We start from the raw sequence: 24,168 nt of genomic DNA, 5'->3' as shown, positions 1-24,168 counted from the left end.
GAGGGAGTAATAGCCACATTAGGGCAGAGACAGAAGTGTGTGGGCTCCCCTGGTGGTCCTGTGGGTAAGACTCCGAGCTCCACCAGAGGGGGGATGGTTTCCATTCCTGCTCGGGGGAAGTAGGATCGCACATGCCACATGAGGCAGCCAAACAAGCCAATAAGGAGGCAGCAGTGTGGGCACTGTAACCGAGATCCTCGTGGTCACAGACTGCTTGAAGTTTTCTCAAAGCAAACACCCTCCTTCAGAGCAGAGGCGGGTTTGCTCGCTGTGGCTGGGCAGTAACTGGACAGTAACTGTCCCCCGGTAACCTCAGTCCATACGGGCCCCAAGTTTAAAACCCTCCCACATACATCCACCCCATGCAAGGCCCTGAGGAGAGGCAGGTGGGGACCCCCCGTGCCCCCAGCTCAGACCTGAGGGGAAGACACTTGCGCCAGGCCACAGGTCTCAGCCGGGCTGCTCTGAGTGCAGCCACCTGCAGGGGACAGAGTGCCCGCGGGTCCCACTCCGCCTGGATGAGCTGGGACCATGACTGTGGCCTCGGAGGAAGGAGGTGCTGGGTGGTGAAGAGACAGCAGCACCAGACAGATGGGCAGACCGGACAGACACCCTAGGAGGACTCGGGCTCCTGCACCATCAGCCAAGGAAGCCACACGGCTGTTCTGCTCAGAATCGGGGTGCATGGCGTCAGTCCCCCCAGGCCTGGGGCGGTTCCTCACATCCCAGCGAGCGGCTGCTTGTCTCAGTCGGTGATGCCACCAGCTCCAGAGTCTCTAAAAGGACCGTCAAGAGTAGGACACTGACCCAGCTCCTCGCCTCGGAGCAAGAACAGGCCAGGACACGCACACACATGGGGAAATTGCAAGTGACTGTTTCACATGCAATTTAACCCCACGGGGACGAGCCAGATGGGGACAGGAGCTCTGGCAAGCCCATGGCCCATGAGACTGTGACCTCCCTCCATCCCTACAGCCTCAGGGGACTGCTGGCTAACCCAGGGGAACCTTCGCTGGGTCACCTTCTCCAGCTGCCCATCCCTGAACAACGGGAAGAGTATGAAAAATGACTGCTCTCAAACCGGCAGAACAAGCCCCTGAGTCTGACAGGAAGGAAACAAGTTTACAAGCTCCTGGCTTCATGCTAGGACTCGACGCGGGGGCAGCTAGACTGGATGTGGGGGCACCTCCCGCCCAGTACTGCCCTCACCCGCCCTGGCACCATCCACCTCTGCCCCCAGCCCAGCTGCACCCACGTGTTCACAACAGCTGGACTGAGACAAGGATGCTCACAGCAAACAAGCAAACACCACCCACCTGCTCGGGGTCCTCTCGCCCCTCCAGCCTCAGGGGTCTTGGGAGTCCCGGGTGTCAGGCATCAGGGGAGCTGGTGCCTCGTCCAAACAAGAGGGACTAGGAAACACTGGAACCAAACACTCCCGAATCTTCAAAGGTCCGGGGGTGGCGAGGGTCACAGCCAGACCCGCCCAGGGAGGCCGGGGGATGCCGACTCCATCACCCTGACTCCTAAGCCTCAGCCGGCCCCAGGGACAGCTGTCCGGCTCTCACGGGACCCCAGAAGTTAGATGAAACCCAGTCCACACTGAACTGACTTGGCCCTCAGACCCTCCCTGCTCCAGCCACCCCAGCCCCTCCCTGTGCCCCCAGGACCCCTGGCAGAAAGAGAAACAGACCTGGTTTGGTGTGCCGAGGCTCTGCCACCTCTGTCTGTGTGACCTCAGGCAAGCTGCTCAACCTCTCTGAGCCTCCGCCAGCTCAGTGAGTCAAGTGGGGTTCCTTAAGTGCCAAATTCCAACTCTGGGGGGTGAAATGAAGTGAGTGCATGAGTGAGGCTGAGTCCGGGCCACTTGGCCCTCCACTCACCCTGCACAAAGTCTCCAGTCCCCAAACACGGGTGCCCGAGGAAACCCGCAGAGGTTTCTCTTTCCCCTTGTGGTTTCCGCCAGCTGCCGGCTTACGGAGCTGCGGCTTCCCCATCACCAGAACCTCCAGTCTCCAAGGGGAGAGACATCCCCAGAGTGCCCTCGACAGCTGGGACCAGGCTGCCCACCCCACCAGCCGGGCTTGTTTCCCTGCAGGACACACATTCATCCCCACTGCTGGGTGAGGGCCCCAGACGGCTCAGGACGCAGGGCTCTGTGGAGGAGGGGCCTATTCCAGAGCAGGGCTCTCTGCACTCACCGTCTGTCCAGGGAGCCTGGGAGGTGTCCTCGGGCTTCCCTGATGTTTCCCTCCTGCCAGCCTTCCCTTCTCCGGGCTCACGGAGCCAGAACCCACAATCACCTATCTGCAGTGACCAACAGGCCATGGACACAGTGAGGAAGGGGTGCTAGATGATGAAGGGGTGCTGTGATGAAGGGGCACAGTGAGGAAGGGGCGCGGGAAGGCCTCCCTCAGGTGGAGGTTCTGTGTGCTCGGGTGGAGGCTGTGTGGTGCAGACCATCCAACTCGCCACCTGCACGCTGGAAACGAGTGGGATTTGCTGTGAGTTAATTGCACCCCATAAAGCTGCTTGCTTTTTAAAGTGCAGTCTTAACAATTAGAACATAAGAGTCAGTGCTGTGAACCAAAACTACCAGCTACTGTTCTGAGGGCACACGAGAGTCTGATCATTTCTAGCCCCGTCTCCACTGTTTCTGTGCACGCGGGGCCCACACTTGGTGACTGGGGACCCTGACCCCCTCCCCTCCACCTGGTGAAGCCCGGGGCTGTCAAGAGCCTGAGTGCACAGCTCTACGCCTCCCTGCACCAGGAACCCCTTTTCACTGTCTGGGCTCTGGGCCTCAAAGGGAGGCACCAGGGCAGCCAGTGTCTGGGCCCTGCCCTCGCCGTCCCCTCCCTTTCAGGCCACTGTCAGGAGACCCCTGGGAGGCTTCTGCCACCCAGATAGGAGCTACCTAATTACCAGGATAACGTCCTGGAGTGGGAGCCAGCTGAGGTTCCCTCGGGGTGAATGGCAACAGCAGTGGTTCAGCTCCTTCTTGCTGCCTCCTGCTGGTGCTGATTTAGAAGCTAATGATTCTGGTGCCAATGGATTATTTCCTTCAATTTCCTCTATTTAACGGGTCTCTTACATCAAATTAGTGTCTCTCATTTGGCTGGTGTGGTTGGGATTCCAGGGTCTGTGTCCACAAATGGTCTACTGCATCCTTGATTTGGTTGTGCTGTTGAGCTGAACTGCTGTGGCCAAGCACCACCTCCCAGGGGTCCAGGCACAGCAGAAGCTGGCCTGGCAGGGGCGGGCACGGGGCGGCTTGTTGGGGGTGGGGGAAGGGTGGGCTGGGAGGGTCATCTTCCCAACATTGCTGAGCAAAGGACAGCGGACAGTGAGCTGGGGGGAGACCTGCACAGGGGTCCCCACTTCCTGAAACACAGTGCAGGAGATGGCTCACAGTCCACTGCTAAGACAGGAGGCAAGAGTAGTGATCCTGAGCTGCTGTCCCTCCTCCTTGCTCTCTGCCTTTGCAGGGCATCCTCCTTTCTCTGGGTCCAGGGCAGCCTCTCTGATTTCCCCGCACACGATATCCAACAGCACCCACAACTTAATTCCCTCTGTTGTTGTTCAGTCGCTAAGTCCTGTCCGACTCTCTGTGACCCCATGGACTACAGCACGCCAGACTTCCCTGTCCTTCACCATCTCCCAGAGCTTGCTCAAACTCATGTCCATCAAACCATCTCATCTTCTGTCACCCCCTTCTCCTCCTCCCTTCAATCTTTCCCAGCATCAGGGTCTTTTCCAGTGAATTGGCTCTTCTCATTAGGTGGCCAAAGCATTGGAGCTTCAGCTTCAGCCTCAGTCCTTCCAGTGAACATTCAGGGTTGATTTCCTTTAGGATTGCCTGGTTTGATTTCCTTGCTAAAGGACTCTTAAAAGGCTTCTCCAGCACTACAGTTCAAAAGCATCAGTTCTTCGCTGCTCAGCCTTCTTTATGATCCAACTCTCACATCTGTACGTGACTATTGGAAAAACCACAGCTTTGACTATATGGACCTTTGTCAGCAAAGTGAATATGCTGCCTAGGTTTATCATAGCTTTCCTTCCAAGGAACAAGTGTCTTTTAATTTCATGGCTCCAGCCACTATCCACAGTGATTTTGGAGCCCAAGAAAATTAAGTCTGCCACTGTTTCCATTTTTTCCCATTTAGTTGCCATGATGTGATAGGACCAGATGCCATGATCTTAGTTTTTTCAATGTTGAATTTTAAGCCAGTTTTTTCACTCTCCTCTTTCACCTTCACTAAAAGGCTCTTTAGTTCCTCTTTGCTTTCTGCCATAAGGGTGTCATCTGCATATCTGAAGTTCTTGGTATTTCTCCAGGCAATCTTGATTCCAGTTTGTGTTTCATCCAGCCTGGCATTTCTCATGATGTACTCTGCATATAAGTTAAATAAGCAGGGTGACAATATACAAGCTTGACATACTCCTTTCCCAATTTGGAACCAGTCTGTTGTTCCATATCCGGTTCTAACTGTTGCTTCTTGACCTGCATACAGGTTTCTCAGGAGGCAGGTCAGGTGGTCTGGTATTCTCATCTCTTAAAGAATTTTCCACAGTTTGTTGTTTTTTGTTTGTTGCTTATTCCCTTCCTCGGTGTTTATCTCACAGTCGACCAAATTATGGGGTATCATCTGGCAGGGAGGGTCTTCCCAGGTAAAGAACCCATCTGCCAAATGCAGGAGACATAAGAGATGTGGGTTCAGTCCCTGAGTCTGGAAGATCCCCTGGAGGAGGACCCACTCCAATATTCCTGCCTAGAGAATCCAATGGACAGAGGAGCCTGGGGAGCTATAGCCCTTGGGGCTGCAAAGAGTTGGGCATGACTGAGCGACTGAGCAAACATGTACGCCTGTCAGGCATCGTGTCAATTTGTGGTTCAGCCTAGTCTAGAGGAGATGTTTAATAAACATTGCATGGGTGGATGGACTGATGGACAGATGAATGTGGATAGATGACCTGCATATTTAAGTGCTAGAGAGCAGTTGCTATTATGTTTCAACAAAATTTTGTGTTTATATGAGCATCCTTGAAGAAGGAAATGGCAACGCACACCAGTACTCTTGTTTGAAGAATCCCGTGGACAGAGAAACCTGGTTGACTACAGTCCATGGGATCACAAAGAGTCAGACATGACTGACGTGACTTAGCACACATGCACGCACAAGCATCCTAGAAAAACTTGCCTTTTGTAGTCTAAAGCAATGTATTTTAGTTAAAGCAACCTTCCTGATTTTTACCCTGGAAATGCTTTCCCTCGATTATGAAAAGGCAATAAAGTAGGGACTTTTTTAAAAGCTTCACCAGGCTCATCAGTTGTAATAAGATCTTTCAGCTGTGAGGCATTAAGTGAAACAAATGAGTAGAACTCTGTGAACACCGGTCTTACAGCAGGAGTTTTTCACAGCATAACTGCTCTCCTGCTGAACTTTGTGGCTGGATAAATTCTGGCCACATTCAACTCATGAGCTTCCTGCACTGGGTCCAGCCCCACTTCCATCATTGCACACACACAGAGGCTCCTGCTGAATGACCAAGGAGCTTCTAAGAAGCCCAAACCAGGGTTGACAATCATAATGGCAATGCTGGTGTGAACTTGGGGACCTTCTAAGGCTATGGCTGTGCACAGCACCTCGGGGACAATTACCATGGTCGCTGGTCTATATGTAGGAAAATAAAAGCAAACAGGAAAAGCCGAGCAACATAGAAAGACAGACATGTGAACAGAAATGCCAATGGTTTCCTTGCTCTTCCTGCCTCCCTGGGTTCTGAAGAGCTAATGGCCAGCAGGACTCAAGACTGTGTGACGTGCTTGTCTGTGTTAACAAGGGTCCTTTGGTACCAAAGCCACAAGGGGCCAAAAGTTAACGCACACTTCTGGCATTTCACTTATTCCATGTGTACAAGATTATCTATTTTCTGAGTATTATTTCAATTAAAATGAACAATTGAAGCCAGGGCACTTATTTTAATCTTTCAGCTCAAATAACCAGCTTCTTTGTCAACTTCCCCTGGGGAGGCCTGATGGGTTGAAACTTCTGTGGCCTCTTGGTCCTCCATGTGGATTTCTCCAGCCCCTGCCCACTCGGTGGCCCTCCTCTGCTGCCTCCTATGTTCGCTACTCAACCCCTACCTGCCCCTGAAACTCCTGCTTGCATGTGAGAGCCCACCAACCCTGACCTCTGTTAGCCTTGGAAGAGATGATGACAGGTGTTGCACCCACATCCTCTGACGAGCACCCAATGGCCACTTGATGCATCCGTGGCCCACAGGCTGAATGAGAAGCAGAACCTGGGGCCCTGTGTCTATTCTGAGAGGCAAGTCTGGGGGTGCAGTCAGGAGGCCCCTGAGGGAATAGCCTCCAGCAGAGAAGGGGAGGCCTTGGACCTCAAGACGATTACACACAGGTGTTCCCACAAATGTGATTCCTACGTCATAAGACAGTGGACACCGCCTGCCACCTGGTGACCTACTGGAGGCAGCTTACCTGTCAGAGTCCTCAGGTCTCACCAAGGTGTGGTGTGAATGCCCCCAGTGGTTCCCTCCTGCCTGCATCCCGCTCGGCCCCTCACCCTCCGTCTCTGGGGTCCCTCTCAAGAGTCTCCAGCCTCGGCCTCTCCCTGACCACCAGTTCCTCATCGTGGGGGTCGCAGGACAGTGGCTCCTGTGGTCTCACTCGTGTCTCCAGTCGTCTGACCTCTGAGGCTGGCAGATGCCTGTGATGCTCACATCCTGGCACAGCCTGCCTGGCAGCATCAGTGAGCCGGAAACCTCTTGGAGTTTCCAGAAAGCCCTCCACCAGGCGGGACAGGACCCCCGGGATGCCCCTGGAGGTGGTTCCTGCCAACAGGATTCACGGCAGCAGCAGCCGGCCCTGGCGACTGAAGAGCCAGGAGGCTTCCTGAGCGGCTGCCCCCTGCCAACGCTGTCCCCCCCACCCCACCCCGACCCCGACTCAGCCCCTGGACCAGGCTGAGAGGAAGCGCACAACCTCTGGCCTCCAGGAACACCTTCACCCCGGGCCCTGCTCCTGATCTGCTGCTCCCTCAGAGACCAGCACTGCTCTGAAGAGGAGAGCTCGACTGCTTCACGCCCAGCACCCCCTCGCCCGAGCAGCCCCCCACACGCTTGACCTACACGTGAGGCCCAGGAGGTTCCCAAGAGGCCCAGCTCCACTCGCGGGGCCCAGCCTTGGTCCTGGCTGACCTTCACAACTTGAGCACGAGCCTCCTGTGTCAGCAGATCCGGGACCTGGGAAGATGGTGCTGCTCCCGAGAAAGCCCTCCTGAACCAAGGAGAGGCCAGGGCTCAGGCCGGTCACCAGGGCACCCACAGCCCCTCCAGGGCACCCGAGGATACTCAGGCCACAAGGCTGCAATCCTGGCCCCGCACATGCCCTCCTTCCTAGGGGGTCACTGTGGATGACAGAAATGCAGCAAAACCACAGGCTCGATTTTGTTTCTTATCCACGCACTGCTCTTCCAGGAGCCCAGACAGCCCTGAGCTACCCCGGCCCTCTGGGTTTATAGGGAAGCCCTCCCAGGCACAGCTATAATTAGAAATCAACTGAGGCAGAAACCCCAGTCTGGTCCTTGGCCAGGCTCCAGGGCTGTTAATTTAGGAAATCCACTCTCCTGACCCCGGCAGGCTGCCCCCGGGGCTGATCCTAAGTTCCGGCCTTTGTGTACACCTTCCCTGCCCACCTGGCAGGCACAGGCCCGCCTCCCCACCCCCCGCCTGCCCCAGCTTGCTCCTTGCTAGAAGGAAACACCCAGGAGTTCACCGCCGGGTGGCTGGCGCTTTCATCTGGCCCCGTCCACTTAGGGTTTTCAACCGTAAACAGAGTTCTGAATGCAGGACTGTGTGTGCGGGGGAGTGAAGAAGGCAGGATTTGTGTCAAGAGATTCCGGAAAACTAGCCCCTCCCCAAAGCCACCTGACACTACTGGGGTGAGAGACAGGCCAACAGGGGTGCCATCCGGAAAGATCTTGGCCCCCAGGGCCCTGTCTCCATCCCCTGTCTTTCCCTGGCGTCCCAGGCAGTGGCGGGGGCGGGGGGCGTCCTCCCCAAACCTTGCAGCCTTTCCTGCTGGTCAGAGTTCACGTGTACGCCCCTGCTTCCTGGAAGGGATAGCTTGCCACAGCCTCCCTCAATATGGGGTCACTCCTGCTCCCCCCGCCCACAACAAAAAGTCACTGTTGAAAAGCCAGTGGCTGTCCCTACAGACCTGCTGTGTGTGTCAGGAACTTTACAGACAAAGCAGGACCCGCTGGGCTGAGGGCCTGGGATAGCGACTGTCAGAACAACGAACAAGCACCAACTCTCATGGTCCCACCTGCTCCTTGTGGAGCCTAGTAGCAGGGGAGGCCCCAGGCTGAGAGGCTGGTGGATTCAGACCCCTCCCTCGGGGACCAGCATCCCACTGGGCGCTTCTCCCAAATGCCTTGCTGAGCATAGTCCTGTGGGTTTAGACAGAAGATCTGGCTGCTCCACCCTCCCCTGACCCCCAACTTTCCCCTACAGTGACTTGTGGCCGCTTTTCTCCTGGGGCCGTGGGGACCCTGCATGGTAGACACGAGGTTCCCAGAATGGGAGCAGGCCCAGAGCATCAGGGCTGCAGCTCAAGCCATCTGCTCTGTGCGGGTGGGGACTGTGGGTTTCCGTGACCAACGATGGTCACCACGGGGACTTGGGTGGGGGTGACCTTGGGGACTTAGGCCAGCTGACCTTGACTCTGAGTCACTGGTTGATTCTGGAAGCTTCTCCTCTACCCCAGCATCAGAACAGGGTGTGCTTTTGTCAGGAATTCAAACCCCGAGTCCAGGTGGGATAGCAGGGGCCCAAGTGTGGCCGCCGGGGTGCAAGGGGCCTGGGCTCAGCTTAAAACCTTCCGGGAGGCCCCTCAGAGTGAATGTGGGGCCGGACAGGGCCTGGGGGCCCGAGCAGCCCCCTGCTGATGAAGTGTGTCTTTCAGGTGACCCCTTGGGACAGGATGGCCTACAGGGGAAGCCGCACAGGGATGGCCTGGCTGCCTGTCCTGCTGGTAAGTGGCCGGGGCGCCCATGCCCCAGGGTATTGCTAGTGGGAGCTCCCATGTGGCCATGTCCTTCACTAGCCATGTCCCTCTCAGCATGTCTGTGTAGCAGCCATGCCGTGGTCACACGCCACTGCCCCCACCTTCACCCGGCTCTCCAGGGCAAAGCCCTGACCAGCCCCCCGCCAGAGGCGGTCACTGGTCTGAGAGCTCCCCTCACCCAGCTCTATGGTCTGTGTGGTGGTGCACAGCCCAGCGCCCCGGTGCCAAGCTCCACCCTCTAGGCCACCGAACGGGGAAAGTCAAGCCCCGAGCTCCCTGTGAGCTGAGGCACCAGTGACTGGGGGCTGCGGGAAGGGGCCTCCCGGCTTTGAGGGGGAGTCCAGGGAGCTCCCCGTGCAGAGCGTTTGGGATGAGGCCTCTGACAGGCGAGGACTGCCAGGTCATTAGCAGAAGGGGTCCCCCCAGGGTTCCTCCACCACAACCTCCAGGTGCCGACCGGAGACAGTGGGGGTCTCCAAGGGCGAGTGGAGGCCAAAGGAGCCCCTTCCTCGAGGCAGGCGTCCCTAGTGTGCTGGGCCGGCGCGGAGGAGGCCAGCTGTGGCGAGAATGAGTTCTACAACCAGACCACCGGGCTGTGCCACGAGTGTCCGCAGTGCGCGCCGGGGGAGGAGCCCTACCTGGTAAGCCCGGCCCCGGAGCGCGGCCCGCGGGGCGTAGGGAGCAGCCGGAGGACGGGTGTCCCGCCCGCATGGCTGGCCGGGATGGACCGCCCTCCTTTGGGAAGAGCTCTGCACAGACCGCCTGCTAGATGCCGGGAACCTGAATGTGGCTGCGGTGTTTGGGGTCCTGGCGCCGAGTGTGAACGCCCGGGCCGTCAGCCTGGCCGGATGAGTTTATCCTGGCGCCAGAAGGAAGGGCAGCATCGGACCGGTGGGGGCAGCGGGGACCCCGGGCTCAGAGCAGATGGGGGAGGGCTGCAGGTAGGACAGTCCACGCCCCGAGAGAGGAGATCCCGGGAGCAGCCAGTGAGACCGGCGCATAGGAACCTCGGGGTCGGGTGGTGGTCGTCGTGGCAACGCAGCCGCTGACCCACCTGTGTCCCATCCTTTCCTGGCCAGTCCTGCGGCTATGGCACCAGGGACGAGGACTATGGCTGCGTCCCCTGCCCCGCGGAGAAGTTCTCCAAGGGCGGCTACCAGATCTGCCGGCGCCACAAGGACTGCGAGGGTTTCTTCCGCGCCACGGTGCTGACCCCGGGGGACACAGAGCGCGACGCTGAGTGTGGGCCCTGCTTGCCTGGGTGAGCTCCGTGCTGCCCTGCCCATGTCCCCCTCCCGGGCATGGGTCCCACGGGGAGGAGGGTCACACATCTCCAGCACTCGGGGTGGGGACGGGGCAGGGGGATGAGGGTGGAGGGGTCGGGGGGGGGGGTAGGGCACATGTCTCCTGGCGGGGGTCCCACCACCTTCCACCCGCGAGGCAGCCCACCTAGGCTCCATGTCTGTGTCCCTAAGAGGACCTCATCATCATAGCATCTCTGACCATCCAAATCAAGCAGATGTGTTGAATACTTAAAAGGAGACAACACATGTGGAGTGAGGAAAGAAAAACCAAGACATTTTTGGTATTTTTAGTATTCTGGAAAAAAACTGAGGGTGAAAAGCTACTAATATTTGTAGTCAAAGCTATGGTGTTTCCAGTAGTCATGTATGGATGTGAGAGGTAGACCATAAAGAAGGCTGAGCGGCGAAGAATTGATGCTTTTGAACTGTGGTGTTGGAGAAGACTCTTGAGAGTTCTTTGGGCTGCAAGGAGATCAAACCAGTCAATCCTAAAGGAAATCAACCCTGAATATTCACTAGAAGGACTGATGCTGGAGCTCCAATACTTTGGCCACCTAATGGGAAGAGCCAACTCATTGGAAAAGACCCCGATGCTGGAAAATATTGAAGACAGGAGGAGAATGGGGGCAACAGAGGATGAGATGGTTGGATGGCATCACCAACTCAATGGACATGAGTTTGAGCAAACTCAGGGAGATGGTGATGGACAGGGAAGCATGGTGTGCTGTAGTCTAGGGCATCACATGGGGTTGAAAAGAGTGAGACATAACTTAGTGAGCACTGAACAACAATAGAAATATTTGAGACATATGGTTCCTATAATTCCTCCACAATTCTGTTATGTGTCGAAGTCTTCCCATAAAAACCAAAGTACAATTAGCCTGAAAGACCTTCAAGACAGCAGATTTCCCTTGGGAGGTGGAAAATACAGCCCTGAAACCAAGTGACTGCCTCCCTCTGGTGGCCACACAACCTGTGCTACCAAGGGCTGCAGAGAGCAGTGGTGTAGGCTTCCTGGTGGTGATAATGGTAGAGGTGATGGAGGTGGTTATGATGAAGGTGATGATAGCAGTGATCATAGTGATGATGGAGGTAGTCATGGTGATGATGGAAGTGGTGGTGGAGGTGGTCATGGTGATCATGGAGGTGGTGGTGGAGGTGATGATGAAGGTAGTCATGGTGATGATGGAAGTGGTGGTGGAGGTGGTCATGGTGATGATGGAGGTGGTGGTGGAGGTGATGATGAAGGTAGTCATGGTGATGATGGAGGTGGTGATGGCAGTGGTCATGGTGATGATGGAGGAGGTGGTAGAGGTGATGATGGTGGTGGTCATGGAAGCAGCAGCATTTTGAATATTGCACCATATCTTGTAGCCGGCTTGTCACCTGTTATTCACCCTCTCCAAACCACTGTATTGAATTAAGAGGAGATAGAAAAGAAGAATATATCCAAACAAGAGCACTGGGCATTAGTCTATAAGAAAAAGGAAATGCAGAAAGACCCTCCAAGGGAGAAACAAATTGAAAGTGAAAGACCCTTTAACACGAGGAGCTATCTTAAGCTTGCAGAAAATAACCTCAGTTCAGATATGTTCCTAGGGAGCCTCCCATTCCACCACCATCTCTGCTGTTGACTGACCCCACCCGCAGTCTCTCCAGGTTCCTGTCTTTGGTTCAGACCAATTTCTTGAGCTGCAGATTTCTATGTCCAGGTATCTGTGTGACAAGCTCGGACACAGAGGACAAGCCAAACATATTTGTCAAATGGGTGAGAAAAAAAAACAAACCCGTCTTAACAGTGAGCTGTCCACGTGCTTTCGTGTTGAAAAAGGCCATAGAGGAGGCCCAGGGGCAGAGCTCCAGGAGGCCTCCCTGGGTGTCGCCTCCCCCATGACAAGCTCTCACTGACCGCGTCCACTCCCTGCTGGCCTCCTAGGGTGGGGTGAGGTTCATGGTGGCTTCTATCCGCCTGCTCAAGGGAGGGGAAAGGGAGCCTAGGAGCTCCCCCGGGGAAGCAGGTCTTTGGGGAAAAGTTATGTCCCCGTGGATATGGAGGAAGATTCTAGAGGCCCCATCTGAACCTTAGTCTTGTCTTGAGCTCCTCATCTTAATCAACCTTTGAGGAACAGGAGAAGGAAGAAAGAACTAGGGAAAGACACAGTTTAGACCAGAATGTGGGAAATCTGGGCTTTACAGAAAGACAAAGGGCCCCAGAGCTCTACGTGAGTACCCGGCGTTGGACGTTGGATGGAGGGAAACCTGCTGAAGCTGCTGAACAGGCATTCACACCCCCGCCCGCCCAGGACAGGCCGAGTGAGCTTTGAAAAGAAAAACCCAACAATTGGATGGTTCTGTGCACTGCAGGTACCAGAAACCAGTGAGGGGTCGAATTCAGGCTCAGTTAGAGGATGCCCATGAGGGCTCCCAGAGGAACATGCTGGAACATTGCAAACCTGGTCTTGGGGTCATTCAGCTCGTCACACCGCTGGAGCTGGGCACCGCTCAGAGGACACCCTCCTGGGGGAAGGGCCTCTGAGCCAGAAAGACGGAGGGCAGCTGCAGGGTGGGGAGCAGCCTCACCCAGGAGCTTATATGCGGGAGCCTTGGCCCCGTGGACCCCTCCCGCACCTCCCTGAGGTGCCCAGCACAGGCTGGGGGGAGGGGTCAGGAGCGACCAGCATCGCTTGGAAGCTGTGGGGGGCTGGCCTGGCACCCTGAGCAGGTGTTCCTGCAGGTGGCTCCCCGGGCAGCAGAGCGTGCATGTGAGAGCCTATGTGTAAACCTGCCTGGTGTGGCTCCTCTGGGGGGTGTTCTGAGATCAGCTAATTCCTGTTTACAAGACGCACAGGGTCTGAGGATGAAAGGCTCTGAGGAAGGGCAGGCAGTGATGGTCACAGCAGGATTACTGACGGTCTAGCCCTCGGAGGCTGGAGTCCAGGATCCCGCTCCCCCAGCCTCACCCCCCCGTCACGGGGCCAGGCGCACACGGCTGATAAACAAGAGATTAGAAAACAACCACAGGCAGACCCAGCCGAGGCCAGGGTGTTTTCATCTGGAATCTATGAAGGGATAGCACTGCCAGCAGCTCTTTACTCACCAATATCTCCTGATGTAAACAGCTCGAGTGTTTATGGAACGCGGGCCCAGAGAGGCCGAGCCCTCTGGGGACTGGGAGACCTGAGTGGGCGCAGGCACAGACCTCTGGGAGGGCCCCCGGGGGTGGCAGGGTCACGGCTGGCAGGCTGACATGGCAGGAGGGAGCTTCCTAGGTGTGAAGTCTTGTGGACAGCCATGCCTGAAGGCCTTGACCTTCCGGTAGAGAGACACAGCCCCATCGTGAGCTCACTGGATGCCCTTACCTGAGGAGGAGGCAGGTGACTCTGGTTGTGACCTGGCTGAGTCTCAGGCCATCTGCCCTGACCATGCTAGACAGGGCCAAGGTCTCTGCTGTGGCCACGCCCTCTAGCCAGCCCCACTCCATCCCAGTCAGCAAGTGTCCAGCTCTTCCAGGAGCTCCCAGGGGCTCCTAGACACCCCTGCCCATAACTCCGCCCAGCTGCAGACTGTGCCCTTGTAGGGGGGCATGCCTCCTCCTTGGGGCCCCCACCCCATGCCTGGCTATGATGGTTAGAGAATAAGCCGTGGTCATGCCCGCTCACCTGTCTGCTCTGTCTCCCCCCGCACCTGCACAGCTACTACATGCTGGAAAACAGACCGAGGAACATCTACGGCCTGGTTTGCTACTCCTGCCTGCTGGCACCCCCCAACACCAAGGAATGTGAGTGTCTGCCCCGTCCAGGGTCCTGACTCAGCCCTGACACCTCTCCTGACTTGGGAGCCGCGAGCTGGCTCTGGACCGCGGGGACACAGAGATGCTCCCGAGGGCAGGTGGGTGGGCAGCAGGTCCCTGGGAGCCGGGGAGGATCGGGTGGCAGAACCACCCATCAGACGGGGGCTGACACCAGTTGAGGGACCTCTGGAAGCCTCAGTTTTCTGGGGGTGCTAAAATCTAAACCATTCATTTTGCGATCCGGGCAAACACCCACAATGCCAAGGTGTTTTGGTGAGAACTGCAAAGTGCTCGGCACTGGTAAGTTCTCACACATGTCGTTTCAACCAGCCCAGGCCAAGGGAAGCCTGCAGAGGACCACAGGGAATGGGACGTAAACACCGAGGCCATCTGTTTGGCCTCACCTCTGGCTGCTTCCTTCCCACCCTAACTCTGGTTTGATGTTCGTGGGTCCTATTTAGGAGGAAGGTCTGGGGACCCCCTGCTTCAGAGAAGGTGGCGGATGGCCTCCTGGCTCTGTGGTCGGGAGACACAGACGAGGTGGGACAGGTGGGCAGATGGAAGACAAGATGACTGGGAGGGAAGGAGGAGGCTGGTCAGCACCAGGACCCCCCCCCCCACACCCGGGAGTTCCAGGGTCCACACTGGGGCCCTGCCCTCCTGGTTCTCCATGAGACCCTGCCCTCCCCATCTTCTCACAATATCTTGTCAAGGAGACAAGACTTTTAGGAGGGCCTGCTTCCTAAAAGCACCAGGAGGAAGGGAGAAGAGCGAGAGGAGACAGTGGTGCCTTTCCGGCCTTGAGGTCCGCTGGGAGAGATGTTCCGGGCAGCAGAGCTGCGGGCAGCGGGGGCTGTGAGGCAGGACTGACATGGCATTTCCCTCCCTCCCACAGTCCTTAAGCAGATGAACCTGGCAAGGACAGTTTGTAGGTCTTTAAAGCTGAGCTTTCCCACCCAGCCAGATGCTAATTAATTCATAAATTAGAGGAGGCCCAGGTTTCCCTGGTGGCTCAGTGGTGTAGAACCCGCCTGCCAATGCAGGAGACACAAAAGATGCGAGTTCGATCCCTAGGTCAGGAAGATCCCCTGGAGGAGGGTATGGCAACCCACTCGAGTATTCTTGCCTGGGAAATCCCACGGACAGAGGAGCCTGGTGGGCTGCCATCCATGGTGTCACAAAGAGTTGGACAGACTAAGCAACTGAACACACAGAGGCCCGGGGCTGCCCGCAGGACATGGGGCGGCCGGCTTCGATCCTGGCCCAGGGAGCTTTGGGATGCAATCCTGTCCTGGAAAACACTGGACACCCCTACCCACTAATGATGGAATGTGGGGTTCATGCAGCTCCTCCCCATGGAACTTCATCTAAAAGGTCACCGGGCCTGTGTCCTTATTCAGGCCAGACGGTGCTAGCCGCCCGCAGCCAGAGAGCTCTCAGACTGGGAGGAGCCCCCTTCTCTCCTCCAACATGAGGCCCATTGTGTGGAGGAAGAAGCAGAGTCCCTGGCCCCCAGCCCATAATTAACAGCTTATCTAAAGAGCAGCCCCAGCCAGGCCCCCGGGAGCTCACAGGATCTGGTCCTGAAGGAGCCCAGTAAGGAAGTGAGGCTGAGTCTAGGAACCTGGAGTCCCGCTGGACAACCTTGGAAGTCACTTGACCTGTTTGTCCATCTGGGAAATGGGGCGATGCATTCAGCGAAGCTTCACAGGCCGATGTGGGGAGTGGAGACTGCTTGAGTCATGGTCTCCAGGATGGGCTTCGCCCCTGGGGTCTGCCCCTCCCTCTGCACTCACCAGGCAGGCCTGAAAGGCCGACTGTGACCAATTGACCAGCTGCCGGGAGGCCCACTCTAGGAAAACCAGGGGTCAGTCAGGTCTCTGGGCCCTAGAGCTGCCCTCCTAGGCCCAATGTCAGGGGTCCCGAGACCCTCTGCCTCCCGCCTGGATGCTGCCTCTGGTTGGATGTGATCACCTTGGCTGCCCCCCAAGAAGTCAGCCCCCCAACACCCCAGGTTGCTGACAGTGGACCCTACAGATCACATGAGAGAGCATGGTATGGACCCCACATCTCGGGGCTGGAGCGGCCAGGCCCTGAGAAGATGTCCTGAGGCCGGAGCCCTGGGCTGCTCCCCCTTCCTGGTGTGCCGTGACCATTGGAGAAGTGCAGAGTGGGACCTCGTGACAGCGTCCACTCCTGGGGAGATCCTTGACTGGGCACAGCTTCCTCATCCACCTGCCCGTCCAGTGTTGTGGGCAAGAAGGTGCCCAAGGAGCCCGGGTCAGGGCAAGTTCACCGCCTGACGGCCTGTGTGCAGAATAGACAAGGCAGCAGGCACCTTCCTCTCTAGCCGGGGTCAAGGAGGAGCTGTTCCAGGGAAGGAGGCCTGGAGCCAAGTCCAGGAGCACCAGCCAGTCCATCCTCACGCCCCCTAGTGGTACCATGAGGAGGTGACGCCTTGGCCCCCGCAGCCGGCTGAATTCCTGCTGTTTCTGAGACTGAGTTTCTCCGCCAGTTGTGCACATCTACCACTGGCTCCTGTCAACGCGCATAGCAGCAGATCCCGGGGCCCGAGATGCATCCCCTGTGAGCAGCTAGGCCCTGACGGCTCTGCTATTGCCTCAGCCTCTGCACCAGGGCCACCCTGTATGAATCCACAAATTGTCCTTAAAAATCCAAGCTGTTACTTACATGGAGGAGCCCGGGCTGGACTCCATTGCTCACAGCCCATGAAGGTTAACAAGTTAACAGACCAGGGACCCCAGTGACTCCTGCGTCCAGCCCTGTGCCTGGTGCTCAAAGACCCCAGAGGACAGCGGACAACAACTCACTGCCCCCCACCCCACCCTACCCCCACCCCCCATTCCCCCAGCCAGCTCCTGAGTCATCGCTGCCAAGTAGAACTTGCTCTGTTTGCCGACAGACCTTGTCTGGGCTCTCCGGCCTCGCCCACCCCTATTACAATATGCCTCTCTTTGCTCCTTCAGAGCTGGGCTCTAAGAGGAAGCCTTGTGGACGGGGGACAGACCCGGCAACCACTCAACACCTAGGGACATTCTCACCTCAGCATCCAGCCCAGGAGACACGTGCTGGATGGATCGAAACCTCCCAACACCGAAGACCCATGCTGGTGCCCAGTGAGCCCTCACGGGGCTGCCCAGGGCCCAGCGGGGCTGTCCTGAGGGCTCAGCCCACAGAGGTGCCCCCCTCTGCCACACAGCACCCTCCACTGTCAGATGTGCTCAGAGCGGGCCTTGTGTCTGATCCCCTGGGGTCTGCGAGGAGCTCAGGGCTGCGCAGACAACGCCAGCTGGAAGCCCCTGGGGAACCACAAATCGGGGCAGAGGCCCAGCTGCCACCTGATGGGGTGCAGGCGCCCGAGGGTGCAGGGATGTGTCACTGTGTGCCAGCCCTGCCCGTCGGGGCAAAGGCGTTTCGTAAGCCTGGCCGCTGGCAGCTTGGGCTGTCTCTAGACCACAGGCCCGGGCGTGTCTGTGTCCCCAACCCTGTCACCGCCCCATGGGCAAGCCCAGCCGAGAGGGACAGGAACAGACAGAGAAGGCAGACACCCACACACAGAGCCCACGGGCGTTTGTCTTCCTGAGATGTGGCTTCTGCTGCCTCAAGTCCCTCAAACACGCAGGTCGGCCTGGTTCCCAGGGAAGTCTGTTTTTAAGAGGAAACTGGCTGGTGCTTGAAGCTGCCCTGTGAGAGAAGGCAGAATCAATTCAGTCCCGCTTAAATCTCATTTCAATTATGAGATGCATCGTAAACTGGGGGGTGGGGTTGGAGAAGGGCTGAGGGAGGTCCTTCTGGGCTCTGGACACACTGGGAGCCCAGGAGAGGAGGAAAGACTGCCCGGTGTCCCTCCCCACACCGCCCCTGCCACCAGCTGTCCCCTCACTGCAGCCCTTACACGGGCTCCGGGCGGTCCTGGCAGGTCCGCGCCCCAGGCTCCGGGGATGTGAAGGGCCGCCATGGCCCCCGTGCCCTCAGCCCCGCCCTCTTGTCAGGAGTGCTGAGACTCACCCAAAGGCCTGCCCTCCGCAGGCAGGCGGCGTGGGGAATGGGCCTCCCCGCTGTGTGTGGAGAGCTGGGGGCAGCCCCGACAGTGATGGAGGGCAAAGGGCAAAGGCCAGGAGCTCAGAGGGTGAAGGGGCTGGGCTGTAGGAGCTGAAATCTCCAGCCAAAACACCTCTGGTCTGGACATCAGACCAGCTGGCAGCATTCCAAGGATGAGCAAGGCCACCCTGGTGGGGGGAGCGTGGCTGGGGGGACTGTGTGCCCCCACCCTCAGCAAGGCCATCCTGGTGTGGGGGAGCATCTGCCAGACCATGCCCCGCCCTACCCCCTCAATGCTCTCCAGGCAGGGTTCATTTTATAACTAACAGAAGCACGGTCACTTGGGGGCAGTCCCAGCCTGCCATCCTTCCTGGCCTCCGCCCTCTGGTATCTGTAGTTTCCTGCTGACTTTAAAAGGCGAGAAGGTCAGTTCCCGGTCTGCTTGCTGGACATGGACAGACGTGTGGACGATTCAGCTGGGAGTCCCCCCGCCACCATCCCTGGAGCTGTGATGTAGAAATTTGCTCTCCCCAGAGGCCCCACGGGGCACTGTCCAGGTCCAGGTCCCACAAGGCAGGGAGGGCCAGCCTTGGACGTGGGGCTCACTGTCCCCACTCAGGCAAGCCCGTGGCATGAATGTCCCCAGACCCAGAGAGAAAAGCAAGACAGGAGGAAACATGAGAACAAGTCCCTTCTTGTGTGTGTGTGCGCTAGGTCACTTCAGTCATGTACGACTCTTCACAACCCCATGGATAGTAAACAAAATGAGATCCTCTCTACTAACCCCAAACCTCAAATCCTGCCTAAGAAAGGCCCACCGTCGGGCGACTTGATAGGACAGCCTGCCTGTGGCTCAACTGACCACAGAACCAGATTCCGAGTCATCCTTGCTGGGAGACACCTCTTACGATGGAGCCGAGTTTATGAATCACGGTTAAAGGGAAGGAAACCTCATCTCTGTTCTAACACCGTTTGGTCACAACTGTTTTAGAAACTTGTCAAAGGAAAATCCTGGAGAAAAATGCATCAAAATGTCAACTCTAAACCTCAAGGCTGTGGGTGAACCTTTTGCTTCACTCATGTTCTGATGTTTTCCGTATGTTTTATCATGAGTGTGTATTAAAAGTATTAACAGTCCATCCCTGTTTGATCAATGGAAGGAACCGCTCTGGTGTCCCCCCAAACTCACGTGTGCACCTGCCCTCACCTGCTCATGGGGACCAAGTCTGAATCTTGGACCGAGCAGGTGTGACCCCATGTGTTCAGTGTAAGGAGCAAGGACCCGGAGAGGTTAGGGGCTCTCGGGGATGAAGGTGCCCCTGGCCCAGCCCTTTCCTCATGAGGATCTTCCTCACGAGGACTCTGGATCCCTGGGGCCGGGGCTCCCCCTGCAGCCCGTGCTCCGTCTCTGAGGCTGAGGCGATGGGGGTCTCTTGAGGGACCCACGATCGGTCACCACTGTCCCTGCAGGTGTGGGAGCCGCCTCAGGTGTTTCCGCCAACTTCCCCCGCACGCCTGGCAGCAGCACCCTGTCCCCGCCCCAGCTCGCCCACAAAGGTAAGGGGGGGCGCAGGTACCGGCCCCAGCAGGAGATGGGGGTGAGGGGAGACAGGCGACTAGCAGGATGGGAACTCCCACCTCCCTCACGTCCCTCACGTGACAACCACGCTGGGAGTTAGTGATTTCTCTGTGAGAGGGGACCGGTCCCTCCACGGATGGTGGGGTCACAGGGGCCACGTTGGTGATCCGGGCACGCAAGGTGGGGGCCAGAGGGAGGTCAGCCCCCAGGGCTTCGGGCCTGACTCAGATGAGCCTTGCTGGCTTTAAGTAAACCTGCTGACCTCACATTTCACTCAGCCCTAAGTCCTCAGGGGTGGGGCCGCAGGGCCCTGGCCTCACTTTTTCTCGAAGAAAAACTGGGTATTGGGCCCTCCCTCGCACTGCTCCCACTCCACCCGGCTTGAAAGCACCTTCGGGCCCAGGTCTCTGGCTCAGGCACCTTCAGAGTCCCAGGGCACAGCCCGCCAGCTGGACCCCTGCCCGCATCCACGTGGAGCATCAGGGCAGGGCCTCCACTGAGGTTCTAGACTCACTTCTTCCAGGACAGAGGGGGCACCCCACAGACGAGGGGAAGACAGCAGGCACACTCAGACCTGCTTCCAGACACACCCCAACAGGGGGGGACATGTGCCCACTGCCTACTCAAAGTGGGGAGACTTCCTCAAGGTCCAGACACCTGGATGGGGTCCCTCCCATCTGGGTGGGGGGCTGGATCCTGCTCAGTTCCCTCAGAGCATCAGGACACGTCTCCCTTCCTGGGGAGATGCGGGCAGGCTGCTGAGCCGGGGAAGCAAGGGGCGGTCTCAGCTGGTGGGCCCTGATCACACAGAGCCCAAGGCCGCATGAGATGCTGGAACCAACCCAAGAGCCTGCCCTTGGAGGTGATGCTTCTACCTGGACTTTGTGGGGGAAAGTCTTGGACTAAACTATCTTCAGGACAGTTTAGCTCGTGGGCCCCCCTCCCTCCGGTCCACCTGCTGGGTCCCCAAAGAAACAGAACTGATGGCAAACACCCTGGGAGCAACCTCGGTATCTGCCACTGCTGACCAGCACGGGGCTGGACTGGTGGTCCCGATGTGACGGCCAGAGGAGGTGTATAGGGCTCGATGCTCAGGCGAAGCCAGCGTTTTGAATTCCAGGGCCACTGCTCACCGGGCCACCGCCTCGCGGGGCACGGGGGCCTGATCCCTGAGGCGTGGCCTTCTCTCCTGACCACAGCAGAGCTCTCGGGCCAAGGACACCTGGCCACCGCCCTGGTAATTGCCATGTCCACCATCTTCACCATGGCTGTCGCCATCGTCCTCATCATCATGTTCTACATCCTGAAGGCCAGGCCGTCTGCCCCAGGTACGGCCCTGCCCCCCACACCCCTCACCAGCCCCCTCCCCCTGACGTCAGCCGGCCACTCATGCCCCCTGTCCCCTCAGCCTGCTGCCCCAGCGCCCCCGTGAAGAGCCCAGAAGCCCCCGTGAGCGAGGAAGAGGAGAAGAAAGAGGCCCAAGGTGGGCAGCAGCCCCTGGAGCCCACAGTAGGAGGTGGGGGGCTGGAGCATGTCCCCCTCCCACCCCTAAGGAGGCCGGGCCCTGACGCCCCCTCCCCCTCCCACCCCCACAGACAACGTGGTGATTTTCTCCGAGAAGGATGAATTCGAGAAGCTCACGGCGGCTCCAGCCAAATCGGCTAAGAGGTGAGTCAGGAAGGCAGCCCGGCCAAAGCGGGGGTGGTCTCTGGGGTCTGAGCAGGAAGGGGAGCTGGGCCTGTGGGGGCCACAGGGTGGGGGCAGTGGTCCAGGGTTCTCAGCGCCTGCCTGCTCTCCCCTGGGACCTGAAACCGCTGGCTGTTGGCTACGTGTCTCGGCCTCCAGGGGGCACTGGGTGGGGCTTGGTCTCTGTCAGCCAGTCACCAGCACATACGGTCCTTTGTTCTTAAATAAGTCTTCAGCCAAACCACAGGAAGCGAGTGGAGTGCCTATAAAGTTGTTTATCATCTGTGTGGAATGATTTTGGGGGCATGACTAGGGCCATGGCCCCAGGCGAGGGACAGGGCGTGACTGGAGCCCACCTCCAGTGGGGTATCCCGAAGGCCCCCTCCTCCCCAAAGGGAGTCCCCGTCCCTCTGGGCGCCTGCATCCTGAACCCCGCTCCTCCTCAAAGGGCGTCCCCGTCACTCTGGGCGTCTGCCAGACCTGGTGCTGCTGGAAGCCCGTCTGTTCGGTGCAGATTTGGGCCCGCACAGCGGCATCTCTCCACCTTGCAGTCTGTGCCCGAGCCTCTAGGGAAAGCAGGGACAGGTCTTGGCGCCCACGGTCCCCACCCCTGGGGCAGCGGGCCAGGCTGGCTGGCACGGAGCCCATAACTGTGGTCCTGTCCCTGCAGCGAGAACGACGCCTCATCAGAGAAGGAGCAGCTGCTGAACCGGAGCCTGGACAGCGACGAGGAGCCGGCCCCAGATGGGCAGGGCCCCCCGGAGCTGTGCCTGCTGTCGCTGGTCCACCTGGCTAGGGACAAGTCAGCCACTGCCACCCGGGCGGCTGGGGTAAGGCCCGCGCCCGACTCTTCCACAAACGCCGCCTTCCACTGAATGCGCTCTGCCAGCTCTGGGGGTTTCTCCCTTGGGCCCCAGCAGAAGACAGGTTCAGAATCTGAGACTGAAGACAGGGAAGTTAGTTTTTTTGTCATACAGCTTGGAGAAGAAATGAAGAAATAGCCAAGAGAAAAAAGGTTAAATTGCTGGGAACAGCACAGGACAGCAGAATCCCTTGTAAATGTACTTGAATAGGTCCAACCAGACAAGACGCTCATGTGGGCACATGCATGCATGCGCGCGCACGCACGCACGCACGCGCGCGCATGCACGCACGCACACACGCACGCACACGCACACACGCGCGCGCGCACACACACACACACACACACACACACACACACACACACGCGCCTGCTGCCCAGAGGCTGGGCGTGCACCGCGTGGGGGCCAAGATGCACCACAGGGGGTCACTGTCCCCACCTGGGCCTGTTACCTCTGCTCCTGGCATCACTGCTCACAGTGAAGGTGCCCAGTTGGAATTGCAGTGGTCAGGTCTTGACAGCAATGTGCCCTGGTGCCCAGTTCACTGACCGCTGGGGGTGGGGGCTGTGAAGTTGTCCAAAGAGGGTGACTCCAAGGGGCCTTGTGCACCTGCCCCCCCTTCCCCCACCCCAGGCCCCCAGCCGCCCGCCCTGCAGGGAGAGCACTGCATTGCTCTGTGCCTGCGGAAACCCCACCCCCACAGGGAGAGCACTGCATTGCTCTGTGCCTGCGGAAACCCCACCCCCACCCCCTGCTGAGCTGGGCCGGAGGGTCCGTGCTTCTGGAGAGACTGAAGCCAGTGAGGCCGGATGTGGCCTCTGGTTGTCTGTGAGTCTGAATGTCCAGTGGAGCGGAGAAGCCCCGTGGACACTGAGGGTGCTCAGCCGGGTGACCCCAGGGAGGGCTTTCTTCTGTGAATGTGACAGACGTTCTGGCAAGGATGTGGCTCAGCATTTCTGACACAGAATCAGGAAGGGGCCCCGCTGACATGGAGATGGAAGACATGGGCCTGTGCTGCTGACACCCCCTTTCTGAAAATTCATACTCTCTTAGCTTTTCCTGGGCTTCCCTGGTAGTTCAGTTGGTAAAGAATCTGCCTGCAATGCAGGAGACCCTGGTTCAATTCCTGGGTTGGAAAGATCTGCTGGAGAAGGGATAGGCTACCCACTCCAGTATTCTTGGGCTTCGCCGGTGGCTTAGATGGTAAAGAATCCGCATGCAAAGCAGGAGACCTGGATTCAATCCCTGGGATGGGAAGCTCCCCTGGAGGAAGGCATGGCAACCCACTCCAGTATTCTGGCCATGGACAGAGGAGCCTGACGGGCTACAGTCAATGGAGCCACAAAGAGTTGAACATGACTGAGCAACTTTCACTAACTTTTTTCACAGATTCAGAGTCGAAGGAAGAAGATACTGGACGTGTATGCCAGTGTGTGTGGTGTAGTGGAAGGTAAGGGGAGGTGTGGGGCCCTGACTCCACAGGGACCCTCCAGCACCCTGGGCGCCCCAGGAGAGGCTGAGAAGAACCCCCTCCCAAGTTGCTCATCAGAGTGGGGGCGGTGGGGGGAGGGCAGGCCAATGGAGGTGTGGGGGGACGTGTGTTTCAGTTTCTCTCTGCTGTTCAGGTGGGTGATGTCTGTTCTGCCGTCCAGCTCACTAACTCATCCCTCTTCATTTTGCCGTGGAGCTCGTCAGCTGAGCTTTAATCTCGATTGTTACCTTTTTCAGTTCCAACATTTCCATTTGGTTCTCCTTTACATTTTCTTTTTGTTAAGGTTTTTTTTTTTTCATTT

At 58.0% G+C, this 24,168-nt stretch overlaps 1 protein-coding gene across 2 annotated transcripts in view; it reads left to right on the top strand.

Moving 5' to 3' along the window:
- Window positions 1-24,168, top strand: part of EDAR (ectodysplasin A receptor) — a 52,503-nt gene that overhangs the window by 25,123 nt on the left and 3,212 nt on the right. Inside the window, exons 2-11 of one of the 2 annotated variants that reach the window (XM_043917964.1) lie at window positions 8,990-9,058; window positions 9,610-9,732; window positions 10,171-10,352; window positions 14,088-14,173; window positions 19,718-19,804; window positions 21,026-21,154; window positions 21,235-21,309; window positions 21,422-21,494; window positions 22,183-22,342; window positions 23,765-23,825. In XM_043917964.1, coding sequence (XP_043773899.1) covers window positions 9,008-9,058; window positions 9,610-9,732; window positions 10,171-10,352; window positions 14,088-14,173; window positions 19,718-19,804; window positions 21,026-21,154; window positions 21,235-21,309; window positions 21,422-21,494; window positions 22,183-22,342; window positions 23,765-23,825 — 1,027 coding nt within the window. In that variant the 5' untranslated portion in view covers window positions 8,990-9,007. The remainder of the gene's footprint in view (window positions 1-8,989; window positions 9,059-9,609; window positions 9,733-10,170; window positions 10,353-14,087; window positions 14,174-19,717; window positions 19,805-21,025; window positions 21,155-21,234; window positions 21,310-21,421; window positions 21,495-22,182; window positions 22,343-23,764; window positions 23,826-24,168) is intronic. The other variant, XM_043917965.1, reaches the window with a different exon arrangement.

The sequence above is a fragment of the Cervus elaphus genome, chromosome 11 (assembly GCF_910594005.1).
Source record: "Cervus elaphus chromosome 11, mCerEla1.1, whole genome shotgun sequence".
NCBI classification, from domain to species: domain Eukaryota; kingdom Metazoa; phylum Chordata; class Mammalia; order Artiodactyla; family Cervidae; genus Cervus; species Cervus elaphus.
This window is presented reverse-complemented; position numbering and strand designations above follow the sequence as displayed.